This window comes from Heteronotia binoei, chromosome 9, assembly GCF_032191835.1.
Source record: "Heteronotia binoei isolate CCM8104 ecotype False Entrance Well chromosome 9, APGP_CSIRO_Hbin_v1, whole genome shotgun sequence".
Lineage (NCBI taxonomy): Eukaryota > Metazoa > Chordata > Lepidosauria > Squamata > Gekkonidae > Heteronotia > Heteronotia binoei.
Genome location: NC_083231.1, coordinates 60,390,825 through 60,412,418, shown reverse-complemented (window position 1 = coordinate 60,412,418; position 21,594 = coordinate 60,390,825). Strand labels below are relative to the sequence as shown.

General features: G+C 43.1%; 1 protein-coding gene across 3 annotated transcripts in view; it reads right to left on the bottom strand.

Annotated features, from left to right (window-relative positions):
- Positions 1 to 7,298: 7,298 nt before the first annotated feature.
- The window catches only part of SLC10A7 (solute carrier family 10 member 7), a 194,858-nt gene continuing 180,562 nt past the window's right edge, over positions 7,299 to 21,594 (bottom strand). For all 3 annotated transcript variants that reach the window (XM_060246676.1, XM_060246678.1, XM_060246677.1), the window contains 2 exons: positions 9,832 to 9,977; positions 7,299 to 7,412 (listed from right to left, as the gene is read on the bottom strand). In XM_060246676.1, coding sequence (XP_060102659.1) covers positions 7,368 to 7,412; positions 9,832 to 9,977 — 191 coding nt within the window. In that variant the 3' untranslated portion in view covers positions 7,299 to 7,367. The remainder of the gene's footprint in view (positions 7,413 to 9,831; positions 9,978 to 21,594) is intronic.

Below are 21,594 nucleotides of genomic sequence, written 5' to 3'. Positions count from 1 at the left end.
GTTAGAAACTCTCGCTCCTGCACTGCCAGAAGAATGGAACGCAACGTCTCCATCCGGAACTTTTTGGTTTTGACAAATCGGTTGACCCATTTTAAGTCCAGAATAGCTCGGGTATCGCCATTCTGCTTCGGAACCAGGAACAAGATGGAGTACACCCCTAGACCCCTCTGAGCCAAGGGTACCGTTTCTATAGCCCTGATGTCCAGTAGATGCTGGATAGCGCCCAGCATCCCCTGGTGCCTGATCGGATCCTGCTTCCTCAGGACTGGACGAAACCTCCGAGGTGGGAAAACTTCTAGTTCCAATGCGTAGCCCTTGGACACCGTGTCGATCACCCATTGATCTGCAGCCGATGCCTTCCATTGAGCCGCAAAAAACTGTAGACGCCCTCCGATAGGAAGCAGTTCCGGCCTTATGGCATAGTCATTGTGACCCTCCCTTTTTGGAGTCACTCTTATTTCCCTTGTCACTACGGCTAGAGAAGGGTTTGGTATCCCTACTGCGAGACTGCCACTTCCCTCGGAAGGGCTTAAAGGGCGCAGGCCGGGAGAATTTCTTAGAGTCCCGAAAGGGCTGGAAGGGTTTCTTAGACTTAAAATCCTTCCTTTTAGAAGGCAAGACCTTCTTCTTGTCCTTTCCCTCAATCAAGAAGCGTTCCAATTCGTCCCCAAAGAGACTAACGCCCTTAAACGGAACAGCTGCCAGTCTAGCCTGCGCAGCTGCATCAGCATCCCAGGTTCGAAGCCAGACGTTCCTGCGCGCTGCTACACTGCAGGCCACTGCCCTAGCGGACAACTGCATAGCGTCCAGAGTCACATCTGCGATAAATGCTGTGCCCAGGGCTATTTTCTTGAGTTCATCCTTGAACTCTTTTGGCGCATCACTATCCACGGATGCCAGATTAGAAGCCCATGTATACACTGCGCGTGCAAACAGCGAGCCCGCCGAAGAAGCCCGGATGGACCAGGCAGAAGCTTCAAAGTTTTTTCGCAGTGCCTGTTCCATTCGCCTATCACAAGCATCCTTGGGTAGCCCATCCGCATCCATAGGCAAAACCGATGTGGATAATAAACTATTCACAGGATCGTCCACTACGGGCAATTTCAGACGCTTCGTAGCCTCTGGGCTCAAACCATACAGTTTAGAAAACAAATGTGGATTGGATTTCGGCTTAGCTGGATGCTCCCACTCCGCCTTAATCAAACTACAAAAAAGGGGGCGGGCAAGGGCACACCAGTCTGAGCAACCCCCACTTTGGGCATCATTTTCCCCGAACCTGAAGGCAAGTCCGGGTCTAACTCTGCTTTCTCTTTAGGAGTGGTCGCAAAATCCAGTTCCCTAAGAACCTTAGGAAGGAGTTTAGAATAGTACTCCACAGGGAAAACCCTAGACTGCACCGAGGGAGTATCATCCTCCTCCTCAGAGAGTTCTCCCTCCTCTTTTGCAGATAAGTCCCCCGAGAAGGTAGACTCCTCTTCCTCCTGCGAGCTATCGCTTGGGGAGTCCAAACCCCTACTCAATCTTGCTTTCTTAGAGACCGTAGGAGCTGTGGCAATGTCTAAACCTGCTTGCCTCTTCCTCTTCTGAGAGGAAGCAAGCATAGCAGTGCCTTGGGAAGGGGCAAATTCCTTGCTAAGTTCCTTTTTCAACCAAGCCAGTAAATTTAGTTTGGCATTTTCTCCAGATAAATCCGGGTCAGAGTCCTCACGATCCTTTTCAGTGGATCCAGAATACTTTGGGATGGAGAAATCGCTGTTTGAGCCTGTCTCCTGTTCCCTTTCATCAGCCATCTGAGCTCCACAGGAGGCTGAAACGAAAGTGAACAAAAGGAAAAAAGGGGGAACTGCCATTACCAGGCTAACTGCCTGAAATGGCGGCCTCTACTGCGCGGGAAAAAACAAGCCCACTCCCCCCCCCCTCCCAGGCCACGCGACACGCGCTTGAAAGGGAGAGGCCTGATAAAACAACGGCCTTCTCGCCCCGTTCAGGAAGGCGGGAAAGGCCAGCTGTAAATCCCCGGGTGGGCCATCCTTCTCACAGCAGAGCCCGTCCCAAGAAAGAAGGCAGAATACGCCTCACAAAAAGCTTCCCGCTCTCTCTCACACAGCTTACCAGCACTGGAGGGCGCCCAAGTCTTCTGCTGAACAAGAGCGGGCCCTGGTCGTCTGCAATACACCAACCGGCGCTGCGTGGGACCAGATCTTTAGGCTGCCGCTCACCCCACCCCCGCCTCAACAGGCGTAGGAAAGGGGCGACCTCACTTCCTCTCTCTCCGCGGCAACCGCCGTTTGAGCCGACTTTGTTAAGGAAACCTTAACGCTGACAGCTAAGAACGCTCTGCCTGCCGCCGATGCGGCTGAAAATTAGAAAGCAGAGACTTCAAAGAGAAAAAACTCCGTCACTTCGATCAATGTGCTCTCCATGCACAGCGAACAAGTCCTGTTCTCTCAACAGGGCCGTTTGGACTGGGGAGTTCCTAAGGGAGCGGCCCCTCCCCCAGGCCGGATCAAGCGATCAACAACCCTGTTCCGGAGGAGGAGCCTACTCCCAGCAGTTTAGGACCGTCCCACTACCATGGACCATCGGAGAAAGGATGATTGCATCGGGTATGCCCCATATAAGTATTGCCATTTACGCTGATCCCATGGGATCTGTGGAGGTATGCGGCGAGATGGAGAGCAATCACCCGTCATACCCTGCACTCCCAAAAAAAGTGAAGATAGTCTCGGAAAACAAGATATAACTAAATGATAAACTAACATTTTTTTTTGTCTTTCTAAAAGGTAGAAGAAGTTCACCGACTGTAGCGAAGAAATGATCGACTGATCTGAGCGGCGGTCAGAAGAGAACTGGCAGGATGTCCGCTCCTGTCTCAGTGAGCATGTGCAGTGGGATGTCGGCGGGGAAATCCGCAGCTTTTAAGTTTACCGATCGTGATCGGCGCTGGCGCCTAATCCCATCAGTGTGATGCACAGAGACCACGAAGAAGATCTAAACATGACAACTATGTCTCTATTCTCTCATTCCGTAGAGCAGAGGTCCCCAACCCCCGAGCTGTGGACCGATACCAGTCCATGGCCTGTTAGCAACCGGGTCATGAGCTGTATAATTATTTCATTATATATTACAATGTAGTAGTAATAATAATAAGATGACATTGGATTTATATCCCACCCTGCATTACAAATCTCAGAGTCTCAGAATCTCATTTACCTTCCTCCCCCACAACAAACACCCTGTGAGGTGGACGGGGCTGAGAGAGCTCTCCCCAGAAGCTGCCCTTTCAAGCACAACTCTGCAAGAGCTATGGCTGACCCAAGGCCATTCCAGCAGCCGCAAGTGGAGGAGTGAGGAATCAAGCCTAGTTCTACCAGATAAGAGTCCGCACCCACACCAAACTAACAGAAATAAAGTGCACAATTGTATCATCCTGAAACCATTCCTCCCCCCACCCCCCCCGTCTGTGGAAAAATTGTCTTATGCAAAACCAATCCCTGGTGCCAAAAAGGTTGGGGACTGCTGCTGTAGAGGAGCAAGTATGTAGAGGAGCAAGCTATACTGATAGCAAAAAAGTTGAATTAGAGCCAGTTTGGTGTAGTGGTTAAATGCATGGACTCTTATCTGGGAGAACTGGGTTTGATTCCCCATTCCTCCACATACAGCTGCTGGTAGGACCTTGAGTCAGTCATAACTCTCTGAATTGTTCTTCTCAAGAGCAGTTCTTGAAGAACTCTCTCAGCCCCACCTACCTCACAGGGGGTGTCTGTTGTACGGAGGAGAAGGGAAAGGAGACTGTAAGCTGCCTGGAGATTTCAAGTGAAGGGCAGGGTATAAATCCAATCTCTTCTCTTCTTTCTTCTTATTTGACTTGGATGTAGTATTGAAGGTCACTAAGACCTCTTTGCTTATCTTGTTTAGACTTCATAAAGAGATGTAATAGTAGAAGGCAGTAGCACCAAATACAAAGGTTCTGTACTAAGCTACAGAAGTACAGAATGTCAAGGATATCTGTTATTCCAAAAAGTTGCCATTGGCAACCTGCTGGGACATTTTATTGGCTGCAAACACTCCAGCAAATTTGAAATCGAGGTCACAACCAATCATGGAGGCACCTTTACGTTGTATTGAACATACGAACATACAAAGCTGCCTTATACTGAATCAGACCCTTGGTCCAACAAAGTCAGTATTGTCTACTCAGACTGGCAGTGGCTCTCCAGGATCTCAAACTGAGGTTTTTCACACCTTTTTGCCTGGGTCCTTTTTGGAGATGCTGGGGATTGAACCTGGGACCTTCTGCTTACCAAGCAGATGCTCTACCACTGAGCCACCGTCCCTCCCCAGAAAGTATTCTGCTCTCTTCTCTTCTACATTAAGCCAAGTCTTTGATGTTGTCAGAATTAAGCAAGAAATGCAAAATACTCTTGAGATGCTCTGCAGTTTTCAATTTATTTGGTCATTTTATTTTTTAAAAAAGTTTGCATTTTAAAAAGAAACCAACAGAAAGACTGACTCAAAAAAACAAAGTCAAGTTACAAAAATAAACTGCAAACCCATCCATTTGCCCATTTCCCAATTCTACATTAATCAACGACTACCCAATCAGTTTCTTTTATAAGAACATGTAGGCATAACTGAAGGCATGAACTGAACATCGTAACAGTCTTTAAACATAATGCAACGTTTTGGATATGAATAATTAAGTTCTACTAAGCATGGATTTAAGAGGTGTACTTCAGTTTTGCTTTATGTCCCCTTCAGAACAATCCATCCAACACTCACTTATGTAAAAACAGGAAGAAACATAACACCATTTAGGCTGTCCCAAGCCATCAGCAGTTATAGCCAAAAAAGGCCTACACAAAACCACCGCTCCATAGAACAATTTTAAATAGAGTAACATATCAATGAAATCACCGTGACAACATTTTATAGTTAAAAGCCATGAACTGATGGTGGTGTTGTACTTCGAGGTAGATCTGTTGGAATATTTGCAGTGTAGTGACTGATTGAGAACAGACATGACTCAGATGATAGGTCAGATGTGAGCTAATGGGAATGACCTGCCAGGGATGTTTCATGTGCCAGAATGAACTGGATTTGAACAAGAGCAAAGCTTGTGCTCTTGTATGACTCCTGTTTATTTATTTCCTTTGTGCACAAAATTCTCCATGTGTAGTGAGCTGTTTCAGAAAAGGCAGCCACAAAATTCTTTGATCTCATTTTCTTCCTCAGTTTATGAACTGAAGGACTGTGGGTCAGGAGAACGTGTATGTTGGAGGCTAAGAAAAGGATTTGTGGGGGGAAACAACAACTTTGTGTGCCCCTATCTAACCTCCTGTTTGTTGACATTTTAATCACCAAGACAAGATGAGACATCAAACATTAAATGAGGTGAGTTTTGTAAAACATGTTTGGTCCACTTAATCAAGAACCCTGCTTGCAACTGGTTTTAGGTATTTCTCAAGAGGCATATTTGTTAGAAACATCAATGTACTGCACCACTTTTTGAAACGAATTAATTTCTACATAAAAATTCAGACCACCCACTTAATGAAATGCAGCAGTCTCCAGGCTGGTATGTTAAACTTCACTGACCTTAATCCTCGCTAAGTAGGTGCTGAGCACATTGCTGCATCATACATTCATTTTTATCTCCCAGAATGATCCATTGATAAAGATACTTGAATCTTAGTGGCAAGGAAATTACTTGATACAGATCATTACCAACCCAAGGCACCTCGGCTTGGCACCAAATAGAATTATTTGAGCAGGAGAGTCGATCCCAATGTAGCATGATCAAACTTGGGGAATGTATTCACAGTGGTTTATTTATGCAGTTAATAGTAACACTGAAGCTGTATGCCATTCCCTAAGAATGTGATGTTCTATTTTTTCATTAACCTGCTGTGGAACATGGTTACAACGAATCCTCTCATTCCAAGAGTTCCATGTGCAATTCCAATGCACACCCTGGCTCTTAGCACACCCCTTTAATGGAGGACATTATGAAGATCCTCATGGGCAGAGGGCCTCTGAATTATGGATGAAGCTGCAGGACTACTGAGCTTATGAGGCCAACTTGATGTATCCGGTGCTGGGATTACCTCTTAGCCTAATGACACCTGTCTCAAATAAGGTGCAATAATTACCCTTTCCCACCTTCATATTCATTAATACACTAATATTCATCTCTTCTATAAAATGTAAAGAAAATTCAATTTTTAAAAAAATCCAAGCTACAACTGATTGTCAGATTAGACATATCCTCCCCCCCCCCTTTATCACGAGTGCTCCTTAAAATGTATTAAGTACACTGGTATATTTGCTGGCTGACAAACAACCATCAGTTTCCCCACCCTCAGGAGGTTCTGTATGCTGCTCAAGATCCAACAAAAACTGCAGCTCTGTAAACTGTGGAGAAATGGCTATTGCAATATTAGTATCTTGTATTCTGTCACTGTGGGGAGGCGTGTACTGAACTTGGGCAAGAAAAAGGAAACAAGCTTTTTTTCTTAGTTTGTGGGGGGGGAGGGAGAACCTCTAGCTGCAGATCACAGATCATTCCAACCTAAGCTCCAGGCCGTCTCTTTGAAGAAGCTCATGATGCATTTAAGATATACAATGCCACAATATCATAAAAATGGAACGGAGAGAATTGTCGTGAGAAACCATTAACTTTGAAGGAATGTCTAGACAACTGTCAACAAATGCAAATAATTCATACTTTTCAGTTTCTCTTCCAATGGATGGCCCCATGCTGAGTGTACACAGAAGAAAAAGGCATGTCACAATCGTACGAGCAGGGCGGGTTATGGAATCACACAGAAATTCAAGTTACTCTCAACAAGAACTTCAGGAAGTGCTTTCCTGCCAGCAGCCAAAAGTGAGCTGTCCCTGCTAACTTGTGAACAGTTCAGCACGGCCCACTGAATTTGGCTCCCATTCAATTTCCACTCATTTTGAGAGAGGGTTGTTTTTGGCGGATTGTGCCTGCTGTCTCTGAGAATGTGCAATAACAGAAGCTCCAAGTCTTGTTCACTTAAGAATAAAAAAAAATAAAGGATTTAAAAAATGTGTGCAACCTCTTCTAGCAACCAGCCTTGTGGCTTTGGAATCGATGCTTTTTCAAATATATTTTAAGGCACTTCAATAGGTATTTTAAATATATATATTTTAAATATATATATATATATATTTATATATATATATATTTTAAATATATATATATAACTGGTATTTATATCTTATATGTATTTATAAAAATAAAGTATTGAAGCAAAATTCACATATGCCTGTTTTCTGAGTTATCTCTGTATATGTACAATATATAGTACATATGTACATCCAGTGGATTTCTTCTCTTGTTATACCTTCACTGGCATCTTGGGCTGCTTTGTCAACTTCAGTGCCTGCAGATATTAAAACACAGCATCAGTTTATGACATTCCTAAAAGAAAGGTTAACACTACGACATTCCTCCAATGTAGTTGCTACAAACTAGTGACAGTCGTCCTCGGATAGTCAGGAAAGAGTCTGGTTCTCTAGTTGCACCTTCTCCTATAGTCAAACTAGACATGATGCTAAGAAATTTATGAATGGCTTTCCTAGCATTTTTGAAAGGGAAACAGAAGCTGTGCAGAGCCTCAGTTTAGATCAGGGCCATTGTGGGCAGGACAGAAGAAGAAGAGATTTGTTTCCTTCTCCTCTTAAGTGGCTTCACCATGGATTGTCAGCCCAAGAGGGTGCCTGTCATTTCCTTTCCCAGGACTAACTAAGCCTAGAGGAGGGGAACAGTTGTGAGCAGTGAAATCCTGAGGTAGAAGGGTTACCTCAACCCCTCTAAATTTGAAGAGGGCCATGCACAGCTGCTCTTTTGCTTTAAAAATCATAGTAGATCTCCCTGAGGGATGTCTGGTTTGTCCCTTAGAGCCTGGTGATGCTACCTGGAAGAAGAGGACCCTCCTGGGATCATGCTAACATTTCCATCAGGGAGTAGAAACAGATTTTAGTCTTGTTCCAAGGACTACGTGACTATTCATCACAGCCAGGGGATGCAACACACAGTTCTTCCCTCCCACTCCCTCTTTATCTAGAGATACAACACTTGTCTTGTTGATGGGCAGGTCAACCCATATCCTACCTCGCTCCTGCCAATAGCTTAGATAAAGAACAAGTATTGCACATATAGCATATTGTACATGGTAGGGGCTGGGGATTTTAGGTAGTATTTGAAATTGCCTATTCCAATTTTCTAGATGAAGAAAGAGGACAAGGAATGTGAATGCGTTAGATCAGCTACAGTGGTTTTCCACAGAGAAGAGGGGACTGCAGGAGGGGACTCCGGGAACAAACTCCTTACTGGCATCATGAGACCAAGTAATAGTAGGAGTAATAGCCTAATGTGTCAGGACGATTTGGTAGGAAGCAGGTAAAATTTGTTCTCTTTTTCTTCTGTCCACACAAAAGACTGGTGATCATCATCAGCTTCTGCTGATGAGTTACAGGATCCAACCCAATATATGCACAAGATCTGCTACTTTCAGGCTTTTAGGACATTTACAAAGTGACCTTTGAAGCTAATAAAAGACCATTACTCACATTGGATCAATTAAATGTTCCAACATATAGTGAAAGACGTTTTTGGAATACATATTGATATTTTAATGCCCATTTTGGAGTGAAAAAAACCCAGATTGTTAAACAAGGAGTACAAACAGACTGAGCCCAGCCCACATGTAAAGAATGCAATAATCTTTCATAAAGTTTGTGCATAAGGATGAACTGAACTTAATCTCAATAATATAAACATTTCAAATGTTGTTTGTGAAAACAGACTCTTTACTTTGGCGTGTGGCAGATTATGCTGTACTACTTGCCAAAGAGAAATGCCCTCTTGTCGATGAACTTCTAAATATTTAAATTCCATTTCATATGAAGAGATCACATGTTAGTGCCATAATTAAGCACGGATGTCAGTGGAGCTGAGCTTTCTGCCTGGATAACAGTTTTCCACCATGAGAGAAATGCCAAGGAGAAGCCAAGGTGTTGATAGAAAAATAAACATCAAGGTGAAGATGACATGTTTATTTTCAAAGCAGGAGACCATTATCCAGCACAACATCAAAATCTACTGTAATTATTGCTCCTGAATCAAAAGCAAACTTCCTGATTTATAAAAACAGTAATATTAAGCTGTGTAATTAGAATACTATTTATGAAAAAATAATCCAGAGACCAGGAGAAAAGTATTTGCATGGAACTATAATAAATGATTAAAATAAACTTGTCAGGTAGTGTAGACTCATTAAGACTTGGTACAGAAGCAGTGGGTTTTAGAGAAATAAAACCACACCAATTCTTTTTGGGATGTGACCCCTTCCTTGCCCTACACTGGTCTATCAAAGTAATTATGGTTTCCTTTGAGGTGCAGTGGGTCTCCGGCAGAACTCTTTCTCATCGCGTACTCCTTGATTTTTTAAATGGAGATGCCAAAAAATTGACTTGAGGATCTTCTGCATAGAAAGCTCTTTACCACCAAGCCAAAGCCCTACCTCATGTGAAAATTTTGATCAGGGAAGCATGCATGGGTGAAAGAACAAGAAGAAAAAATTACTGGGATTCTCAAACGTGGAATCCCCCCACATAGTGTCCCTCCTCAGCTCTGCCTGCTTCTCCACCCTGCAGACTGGCCCTATCAAGGAGCAAGTGCTGATGACACAGTATCTGAATAGCAACAAAGTTGTGGAGGGGCTTTAATATCTTCTGTTTCATTTAAGACAGATTTCTTTTTTAAAATGCATAATGCTAATTACAGTCCTGATTCCTTACCTTTTGTCTCGAAATCATCCAAGATTTTATCGTTGGTACTAAGACACTACCGAGGAGGATCTGAGCCGGATGATAGATAAGTAAGGGGACAGAAATTAAAGACAGGTGTTCATAGCCCTCAAAGACAATCTTCAGCATTGGTATTCCTGTGGGCAGAAAGACAGCTAAACTTCAGAATGCTTTGATGTGTTATCTGTGTCAACTATCACAGGAAAGCATTTTACTTTTTAAACATTTCAGGAAAAAAAGAGAAAAGGACAGTGCAGGAAGAATGAAGACTGAGAATGATCTTGTAAAAGACAGAAGAACACAAATACACAATCCTCAGCACCAAAGAGACACCTTTTCCCTTTGGCAAATGGAGACACGGACATGAATACCAGAGAGACTCCAAGGACAAACCTCTCATCAATTTGAAAGCTGCATTCTTTCAGCCAGAGGTTTAATGCAAATTTGTACTCTAGATTCCCCGCTCAGTCTCCTTTATCTCTATGACAAACCTACTTACCTCAACCCCCCACCCACTCAGGGTATTCCTTGTGGCAGTATGATACTACTGCTAAGCCCAATTGCTTTGTCCATGAACAAATATCCCATTGCCACGGGGTTTTTTTTGGAGGGGGGGAAGCTGCAGGTTCAGGGGAATATACTTTCAAAGACCCCAGGTGTGGTTCCCAAACAAGGTATTTCCCATCCCAATAACAAATAGCCCAGCTTTACGAAGACCCTTACTTCCTCCACAAAACTGGCACTGCCTCCACATTTTAAGTATTAAAATAAGAAACAGATCGCTTGCTGTCACAAATGACATCCTCGTTGCTGATATATCCTTATAACTTATATATCCTTATAACTCTCAAATTTATGCACTATTCAGTTGTAAATTCTTACATTTCTGGATTCAGTTGTAAATTCTTACATTTCTGGATTACAGAATGGATTCTAATCAATCCAGGAAGTTAAGAACTTTAAGAAAACATTGATACATGTTAGACTCCACCCTCTGCTAATTTCATAATGGACAGTGAAACCACACTAAGAACATTTTAGATAAAAGTAAGAGAAAGGGAATTTAGAAAATATTGTTTTTATAAATACTGCTTGAATTTTAGGAAGCTGAAGTATTTCATGTTTGTCAAAGATTTCAAAATCATGTCCCATGTTTTAAAAGTGATTTCTTGACTTATTTGTAAAATCAAAAATTCCCAAATGAGGAACATTTTAAATCCTGCAAGATTTCCAACTAGGATAACTAAGCCATTACTCTGGAAGTTACACAAGTATCTGCTAACATTTTCAATTTTCTCTCTTTGATCTAAGAGGAGATGTTGTATTCTCTGGACCATATTTTCATACGAATAAGGAAACCAAGCTGGTCATCAACTGTAGCTGGGCTGTTCTTCTTGCATATTTCAGCATTTGCTAACCTAACTTTAAAACAAAAATACTGATTTGAACAACAGTGACACAAGCAGGTGCCGCTATAACAAAAATAGTAGAGCGCAGGAGATTAACTCCTTCAGATGGGTAGCCAAGAATGAAGTGCGAAACTAAGAGGATCTGATTATCTTTATTTCAGTCTGCCCACTTACAGCATGCAGATTCTGATGTAATGGATTACGACATATACACAAACATTAAATCTGTTCAGTAGAAATCTGCCGAGTGTCAGAGCATTTTTATATATTTTAAAACAACAGCAAATCTAACTATATTCTTTTGAAGTGCATGTAAAAGTGAAACATCTTTTTAGCAGTTTCAGGAACTATCCAAATTGTTCCATATGAATGCTCATGTATGCACTAGTTGCTGTAGTTGTTTTTTCAAAAGGGAAACGGAGTTATTATTCAGACCACAGGAGTCAGAGTGCACCGATTAATTACATGTACGAGAAATGTAAAGCAAGCCTATGATGGCTTAACAATTTCTCAATTCTGTTCAGAGTCTCCAAGGAAAAAAATGAGAGTCATTGTATAAGATCCCGCTAGGAACTTTGATATAACTACTGCCCACCCTTGCAACTTTCCTCCAATAATCAAGTAAATAAATTAATTTATTAATCACGTAAATAAGTTAACTGAACAGAAAATTGAGCACTGGCCCTTCCATTTGCTGCTGGAAATTTATTAGTCAAATTGCTACACAAGAGAAAACAATGGAGGCAGACTGAGTCCTTTCGTTGTTCCTGGCAGAAAACTGACATCCTCCCTGCCTCTCACGGATTCTCTGATGTTTAGTGAGTTCTGGTTCTTAGTGATTTTTCCCACCCACATAGCAATATATCTACAGTTTCTTGCCATGTGTGAATTTTATAATACAAAATAAGGGTTCTGCTCTGATTAAAACCTGAATCCTTTGTTGTGAAATAGGGTGGCCATTCTGACTCTGATTAATGTATGTTTTGGGAGGAGCAGGGAAGACCTGGAAGAGAGAGCTGGAGAACAATCTCTTATGGTCAAAGAGGAGGTAAGTTTTGTGTGTTTTAGTGCACTTCAAAACTTCCTGCATCAAGTTACAGTGATCACTGTTTTCAGTATAACCATTGCTACAGTCAAACTAGACAAGTCACTGGAAGATCTGTGAACAGATCTGCCCAGTACATTTTAAAAGGCAAAATGCTCCTATGTAAATGACACCCCCCCTGTCCAATTTAGGTTGGGAGCTGAGATAGGGGGAAGAAGGGGCTTAAATATCTGCTTCTGCAAGGTTTTGCCAATTTTGAAAATAACTGCAGTTCAACTAGGGCTTTAGCAGAAGCATCTGTGTTGCTATCTGGAAAATTTTCTAGAGACATTAGGAAAATTTCATGATCCATCAGCCTCAAAGGGTGAAACATCTTAACGAGTTTCCCATCTTTGGAAATGTCTGAAAGTCACCAGGCTTTGGCCAGTGCTCAATTTTCTGTTCAGTTAACTTATTTACATGATTAATAAATGGTTGGTTCTTAGCAATGGCAGAGAAAAAAGCCCCCTCATTATCAATCCATGCACATTATCTCTGGTGAACATAAAATCTATGGTGTTCTATGGTATGCTCTACTATATGCACAGGGATCCAAATGTTCAGGAACAGCTCCATGGTTGTCATGGGCAGCGCCGGCCCAAGGCGCCCCAGGCAGGATCCCTGCCCGCTGCCTCCCTTCCCTTTCCAGCACTGCAAGGAAGCGCTGCATTCCGTGCCCCCCCATGTGCCATGCCACAACTGGTCCTTACCGGCTTCAATGCGGCTGGCACGGTATCTTATCATTTGAAGAGCCCATGGGAGGAGATTTTGCTTCCCCTCCTTCCTGGAACCAAGGGGGAGCCAAGTCTCCTCTTGCGGGCTTTTCAAAGGATTAGAAACCACGGCAGCTGTGTCGAAGCCGGTAAGGACCAGCCTTGGCACAGCACACGGGGAGGGGGGGGGACAGAGTACAACGCTGCCTTGCAGTGCTGTGAAGGGAGGGAGGGCTACGGCAACAGCAGAGGAGGGAGGCAGGCAAACTAGGTGCCCAATTTGGCACACCTCACCTCCTGGTGCTCTAGGCAACTGCCTACTTTGTCTAGTGGGCGAGCTGGCCCAGGTCACAGGAGACATACAGTCCCATCAATATAGTCTCAGGATGGATGATGAAATTCTGAAGGACCAAAGATGTCAAAATCCTCAGCATGAAATCTGAGATTGCCTTTACCATCTGACAAAGGAGTGGGTCATGCGCCAACAAAACCCCTGTTTGTTCCAAGACATTCCCCAACATTAGGTAAACACATTGAGAGCTGGGAATCTGGCTGACCAAGCACTTGGTGAGAGCTTCTCTTCCTACCTGCCCAATAAGCTAAGGCTGACGCTGCACCAGGAAACCTGGAGAGTACAGTTGGGAGAGACTGACTACTCTTTCTTTACCAATTCAGGTCTCTAGGATGTGCACCAGATCAGCATAGTCATCCAGAATTAGACTGCTTCTTTTCTGGCTTTCCCCTTCTTTGACAAATTTCTAAGAAAGCAGTTTGATCATATCCCTGACTCTTTTTGTTTAAACATTGGTATCAGAGTATGCTATTGAACAGCCCTAACTCTTTCACTAGGGATGGCTGTTTGGGACATTATGCTGAGTCCTCCAGCACAAATGATATTAACATCATTAGTAAACACAGGAGCAAATCTGCAGTTCAACCATTGGATCCCCAGCTTTCCCCTTCAGCTCTATTATACTTCCACTGTTACTCATGAATTAGGTTAACAAGAATCTGAGTGGGTAGAAAGCTCTTTCAACATTGTTCACATTATCTTGAATTCATCACTAGGTTATATAACATGGACTACTAAATATCACATGCAGTTTTTTGTTTTCTCTTCTTCCGTGTTGTCACCATTTCATCTGAAGCACCTTCCACAATGCCATCTTACTCACTGCTCCCAGTACCCATTACTCACCTCCAGCAGTTGTATACACCAATCTGTGAGCGACTGGCTTACAGATGGCTCTGCCTAGTGGCAGGGAGGTTGCATTAGATGCTTTTTGTCTTCCTTTGTATACACCAGGGGTGGCCAATGGTAGCTCTCCAGATGTTTTTTTGCCTACAATTCCCATCAGCCCCAGCCATTGGCCATGCTGGCTGGGGCTGATGGGAGTTGTAGGCAAAAAAACATCTGGAGAACTACCGTTGGCCATCCCTGGTATACACCTTCAGGCTGTGAGTGGAGGGTCATAGAGGAAAACAGGGGGACTGGTATCACTCCAACTCAGTGATTCTGTGGCATGCTATCTTCTGTTATGCAAGACCCTGATTCTGCCCAAAGCTTGGCCCATGCGACTGCGAGCAGCTCCCTCCCACAGATGTCTCCACTCCTAGGGTGGCACCTTGTCTAACCTCATACATCCCTTCTCCCCTCCCAATTCTTCATGTTTATGCCTTTTACATTTTCCAAGTTCCTTTAAGCAAAATGTCCTGCTGCCCTTTTATACCCTTAAAAATTCTTTTAAGCATGCAACATATGAAGGTATTTTCAAGAAAATTTAAACCCAAGACTTTAAAGAAAAAAAATCTTGCGATCACTGCAGCTATAGAAATGAAGGAAATAAATTTTAATGCTCCAAGGTACTGATGCTATGTCACCATGGTTGACAGGATCTGAGCAGGCTTCAGGAGATGGCATTTGACTTTATGGAAGTGAGCACTCTCCACGCATTTACAATTTTACAGGGGCTTTAAGCTGTCATGCTGAAAAGTGTTTATAAAACATTAATCAAAAATGCCTCTTTAATACAATGCATTGTCTGAAAGATGTTAGAAGGCACATATTGTAAATGGATTCTTTTTTTTCTGACTAAAGTAATTTCTACCAAAAGCATTTCCCCGTTGCTGTACAAGTACACAGAGAGGATAGATAAAGAGCACTTTCTCAGCACATTACTACCTGATCCAAACACTGGGGAAATCACTAATGTATGGCATGCCGTCTTTCCATGTCACACATGACACGTTTGTCTAAAATCACCCAGCAGAGCTTGACGTGGCAGCCTCTTCCTTTGCTGAGCTTTCAACTGACATCTGCCAAGCAAGACCTTCAAGCAAGAGCCTCCTTTCTCTAGCAATGAACCAAGAGTTTCCTTTCATCCTATACCCACGATGAAAAGGATAAAACAATAAGGACTGGCACTCAGGTTCTCTTCCTCCCCACATTTTATGTTTATTTTATGCTCCTGAATTTCTGTGCTTCCATCAGAGTAGGTATTTGTCAGCTGCTGTTCATACTGCTAGGATTCAAGAGAACTTATCTTTGTCACTAACAACTTCTTCATTATCTTTCACATATTATGCATTTTCAAATTGGATAAGTCCCAAGACAATAATAGCCCCCCAAAGGCTATTGTAATCATTTTGTTTTTACTAATATAGGTAACAGTAAAGTAGGTGGCTCAATCCAATCATAACAACAGCAAAACTAACTAATTCACAGACAAGACAGAGATTCCTACATATTTGACATCAATGAACTTAGAATGGTGCAGCTCTGTTTAGGATGGCACTGTGAGCGATTCCCTTGCCCCTGTATGCAGACCAATCTGACTTTGTAAATTAAACACAAGAAAAAGGAAGAAATGTCTGACTGGGTCTGAACATGCTACTGGAAGCACTGAATGCTGAGAGGGAACAAAACAGGTGGGGGGAAAGGGGGGAATTCTGAAGTGGGAGATATGCATGGGGGGATTTCATTTATCCCACTCTACCCTAAGATCCCTAACAAGACTCCAACTTTTCTTCTACTAGTAAACTGTACAGCCAAGTGTTGATCAGAAAAGCAATAAAAGGCTAATAAGTAGACAAAAATTAGGTTTCTGTATGTTTGAGATTCCCTAGGTATGTAGCAAAAATATTAGTCTGCAGAGTTAAAAAAAAATAGCTCCACAATTAAAATAGCCTAAATAGGACTGAGCATGCTCGTTACCTGAGGGTAGATAAGAGTCAGTTTATGAGGGGAGAGAAAACAGAGGGAGGTGGGGGCAACTGGGCTGTTCTGTCACTTTATAGTTTATGGTAAATGGGAAGGGGAAGTTTGGAGTGCAGGGGTATAGAATTCTCCATTAGTTGACCCCTAGTGATTCCCTACAGGTCTCCAGATTATTGTGTTCTTCAGTCACATTCCAAATCCCATTTACAGCTGTATCTGAAAACACAGCAATATTTTACTTAAATAAATATATAAGGCATAACTGAAACTTATAGGATGTGGATGCAGTGGGAAAATCTCCATCCATCAACATGTTGAGTCCATAGAAAAAGAGGCAATCAACTGAAAAATGCCTTTAATAGTATTTCCCCTCTGCCTTTTCATTCAAGTCTCCTATGTTAACCTGAAAAAGGGCTTTTGGGAGGTCATCAAAGGTGACATAAAGCAAGATCTGCAGCTGTCCAAGGCATCAGTTATAGATGCTTGTACATGACTTGTAGATATCCACATGCCATTTTAAAAACTGGAAGAAAAATAAAAGTCAAAACTGAATTAGAATGCAGTCCTTTGATGCAACAAGTATATTTCACTGTAGCTAAACACCGCTATGCAACAGTAAGCTTCCTTTGCTTGGAGAGTGCCGGACATGGGTTAAGGGCAGCAGCAGTGCCTGGCTGGAGGAGGAAAGGAGCCAGCCAAGGAGTACCACTTTGCAGAGCCGGGATGGCGACAGATAATATGAAATTTTGCACAACCCCTATATGAATGTCTGACAAAGCCTCTGTGTGAAACGGCCAGCACCAGTTTGCAGACCCATGATCAATTCATGGAATTGGGGTTCAGCTTTAATGCCACTGACAATCTCTGAAGAATGGCACTGGACTTTGCCTCTGAATGATTTGAATGAGTGCAGTGGATTGAATTGGTTTTTGAACTGGTGATTTGTGGTCTCCTGGACTCACCGGGAGTTTATCGGGTCAAAGTAAAAAACATAGGAACAAACACATGATAAAATTGTTCCTTAATGTTTAGTATGTATTTAGGAATTTTTGAATTATGCTCTTTACATTGTTTAATGATTTCTTGCCAATAATTTTCAGCTGTGAGCCCAGTTTGACAATCTTAGGAAGGGGCAAAATTTTCTGCGTTTTCAAGAAAGAAGGAGAATGCAATGCAGGGATCGGATTTCTGGCAGCAGATCTGCATTTCTGTACCAGCAGAAAACACCATAACTGGAAATAAATCCCTAGGAGACTAAATATATATATTATTCTGAAGGCCATGCTGCTGTTTTGGGATTCAAAATCATTATTTCTGAGAAACTCTCTGTGGCAAGAGAGAGTGATCATCTATTTTACAAAATCCATGGAGGAGGAGAAGGATCTCCCAATGAAAAGAAAAATAAAGCAATTGTTTCATATGAAAAACATTTTTCCATCAACTATCTGGGGAGGGGGGAGTAGGGGAAAGGTGCATTGTCCTAAGCATGCTTTCAACTAACGGAAGGTTTCAGGCCACTAGTTAAGAATGGGTGAAATCTCAAGGAACTTTAATGGGAGCAAGCCACACTGAATAACAAGAGACTCCCCCCCCCCCCCTCTCGGCTTGGCTTCGCGAACGAAGATTTAAGAAGGGTGCAATAGTCCACGTCTGCTGCAGGCTCGCTGGTGGCTGACAAGACCAATGCGGGACAGGCAGGTCCGGCCACAGTGGCTGCAGGGAAAAGTCTGATTTAGGGTTGGTGCTGTAGCAGTGCGATTCTTCCTCAATCTCCTTTTGTCCTCAAGACCAGCTATGCGTGCGTTCTCAAAAGAAGAGACAGCCTGGTGGATGGTGTGCCTCCATGCTTTGCGATCTGAGGCTAGGTCAGACCACTGGTGATGGTTGATGCGACAGGTGCCAAGGGATTTCTTCAAGGAGTCCTTGTACCTCTTCTTTGGTGCCCCTCTATTTCGATGGCCGGTGGAGAGTTCGCCATACAGGGCAATCTTGGGAAGGCGGTGGTTTTCCATCCTAGAAATATGCCCTGCCCAGCGCAGCTGCGTCTTCAACAGCAGTGCCTCGATGCTGGCAACCTCCGCCCGCTTGAGAACTTCAGTGTTGGTCACAAAGTCACTCCAGTGGATGTTGAGGATGGTGCGAAGGCAGCGCTGATGAAAGCGCTCAAGGAGTCGCAGGTGATGATGGTATAAAACCCACGATTCGGAGCCGTAGATGAGGGTTGTCATCACAACCGCTTTGTAAACATTGATCTTTGTGCCTTTTTTCAGATGCTTGTTGCTCCACACTCTTTTGTGCAGTCGGCCAAAGGCACGGTTTGCCTTTGCCAGCCTGTTGTCGATCTCCTTGTCGATCTTAGCATCTGAGGAGATGATGCACCCCAGGTAGCTGAACTGCTGGACTGTCTTCAGAACTGATTCACCCACAGTGATGCAGGGAGGGTGATAATCTTCCTGGGGTGCAGGCTGGTGGAGAACTCCCCCCCCCACCGCCTCAGTAAATATACCTAAGATTGCTCCCATAGTTTACAAGTGCCACAAAAGGATGTTAAATATGTAAGTTGGTGCCTTTTGTAACAGAAACAAGAACAGGCTGAATGTGAAGTGCTGGCTTTTTAATGGGTATTGCTTAGCCTTGAAATGTTTAATGGATGGCCTGAGCGATCTCTCCAGATGCTAACAATGAAAGATTAAATGCTGACATCTAAAGACACTTGCCTCAGATTCAAAAACACCTACACCTGACTGATTGCATTGTTGTAGCAATTAGTTAACAGGCCATTAAAAAATGAATCAAGTCACCATGAACCTGATTTTGAAACTGTGCCAGCCTTAAAATGAGACTACAGCTTGCGTAAATATGGAGGGGTAGCTGAAATAATGATTTGACTGTGATCACCTTTACATCCCATGACTGTACACATGACTGTGGCTTGAGTTCTTTCCCCTTCATGTCTTCCACGTCAGCACTAATATCAAAGCAAGCAGCACTTTGTACTAGGTGTGTGCATTCGGCAAAAACGGAACCAGAAAAATACCCGAAAAATACCTTACCAGTATTTTGGGGTATCTCTAAACCAGTTTTAAATTGGGGCTGCATTTCAGTTATCTGATGTGGTTGCAGTATCCACCAGATAGCTGCCCTTAAAGGGCATTTAATAGGGCTGCAGTCCCCTTAAATGCTTTCTCTAAGTTTACTCTGTAACGAGTAAACTCCAAAGGTGTTTAAAGTGCTCACAGTCCCTTTAAATGCCTTCTGAATTTGCTGCTTGGAGATGTTTAAAAGAACTGTGAGCCCTTTAAATACCATTGGGGTTCACTTGCTGTGAAGTTGTGCAGCTTGCAGAAGACTGCAATCCTTTTAAAGCAATGGAGGATGGGGACACCTTCTTTGAGGGCCCACAGAATTGGAACCCTTGGTTCAATCTTTTTGAGACTTGTGCGGATTTTGAGAAGAGGTACAAGCAGCTATAATGAAAATTTGGTGCCTCTACCTCAAAACAAAAGCAGCGCCCTCCACCCCCCCGAGCCTCAGATACCCCTGGATCGATTCTACACTATATCTTATGGGAACCATTGACTATAATGGTCCCCATAGGGTATAATGGAGCAAAAAAAATCAAGTTTCCCAAATATTGACTGAATCTGAATACCATACTGGTATTGGAATTTGGAAATATTGGAAAATACCAAATTTTTTGGGTTCAATGTACCAGGTTGTTGTTGTTGCTGAATGCTCCTACTCTGCATTACTAAGTTAAGGTCTGCAGAAAAATTCATGGAGTATTTACAGAATAACTCATAAATGAGAGGATAAATCACATAGAAAAAACAATTATCTGTCTTAGTAATGGAGAACTAAAACTACAACAATTTTATTTTGCACTGGATAAAGCTATTTTTCCCTTCCAGAAAAGTTTATATTAGAATTTGCAAATGCTTCTTTTGAGCAAACAAATACATAAATAAGTAATTACAAGTGGGGACCTACAAGAAATTTGCAGGAGCAGCTAGCCCATTCCCCTACCTTTGTTTCCTCCCCTCAACTTCTCTCACACTCCTTCTCCTTCCTGTCATCCTTTTCTTATTCTCTCCCCAACATGCCTGTCATTTTCTCTCTCTTTCTAACACCACACCCTATCATGCAGCTCTCAAAGAATCACAACAGGTCTCCCAACAACTACAGAGATCAGTTCCCCTTAGGGTTGCCAGCTCCAGGCTGGGAAATTCCTGAATATTTGGGGGTGGAGCCTTGGGAAGGTGAGGTTTGGGAAGGCAAGCAACCTCAGCCGGGTATAATGTCATAGACTCCACCATTCAAAGCAGCCGCTTTCTCCAGGGGAACTAATATCTGTCATCTGGATATCAGCTGTAACTAGGTAATCTGCAGCCCTCACCTGAGGTTGACATTGCTAATTCCCCTGGAGGAAATGGCTGGTTTTGAGGGTGGAGTCTATGCCCCCCAACTCTTTAGGAATTTTCTGTGGAGGTGGGCAACCCCATCTACTTCCCACTTACCAGCCAACCTACCTTTATCTGCCCCTCTATTTTAAGATGCCCACCACTCCACTGTCTTTACCTGGGAAAACATGGCCCAGCCACCGAGCCGGGCCCACCTGCATGGTAAGGAACCCTACTTTGACACTCTAATGGCTATACAGCACTGGCTTTCATAGGGTGGCTGCTATTGAACAGTAGCAGGGAGCCTAGTTGAATCATGAAAATTGGGTGGTATCAAGACACTGAAGAGGCTACTTTCAGGCCTAGGGTTGCCAACCTCCAGGCGGGACCTGGAGATCTCCCAGAATTACTACTGAACTCCAGGTGACAGAGATCTGTCCCCCTGGGGGAAACAGCTGCTTTGGAAGGTGGATGCTATGGCATTATATTCAGTTGAGGCCTCTCCTCAAACCCTGCCCTCCTCAGACTCCACCACAAAATCTCCAAGAATTTCTCCATTTGGAGCCAGCAACAATAGACAGGCCTGGCCCTAATAAGTCTTCTCTCAAAGGCCAGAATAGGCCTGAAAAGCGCCATGTCCTTCTCCTGCCTTTTTCCTCATATAAACCCATCTTGGGATACTGTGGTTGTCTATCAACAGCCAATGAGGAAATCATTTGCTTAAAACTACAGATTCTTCTTTTATCATTCTGGGATTTTTTTTAAACCATCCAATGTATTTTTTTTAGATATCACATTTTTCTACAAACCTGGAGCCCTTTTCAGATTTGTAAAAAGATTGACAGCTCCAGTCACTTGATTTAAGTATCCAAAGATATCCCGATCACTATTAGAATATAAGATTATTCAGTATGCCACCAAACTAGTTATA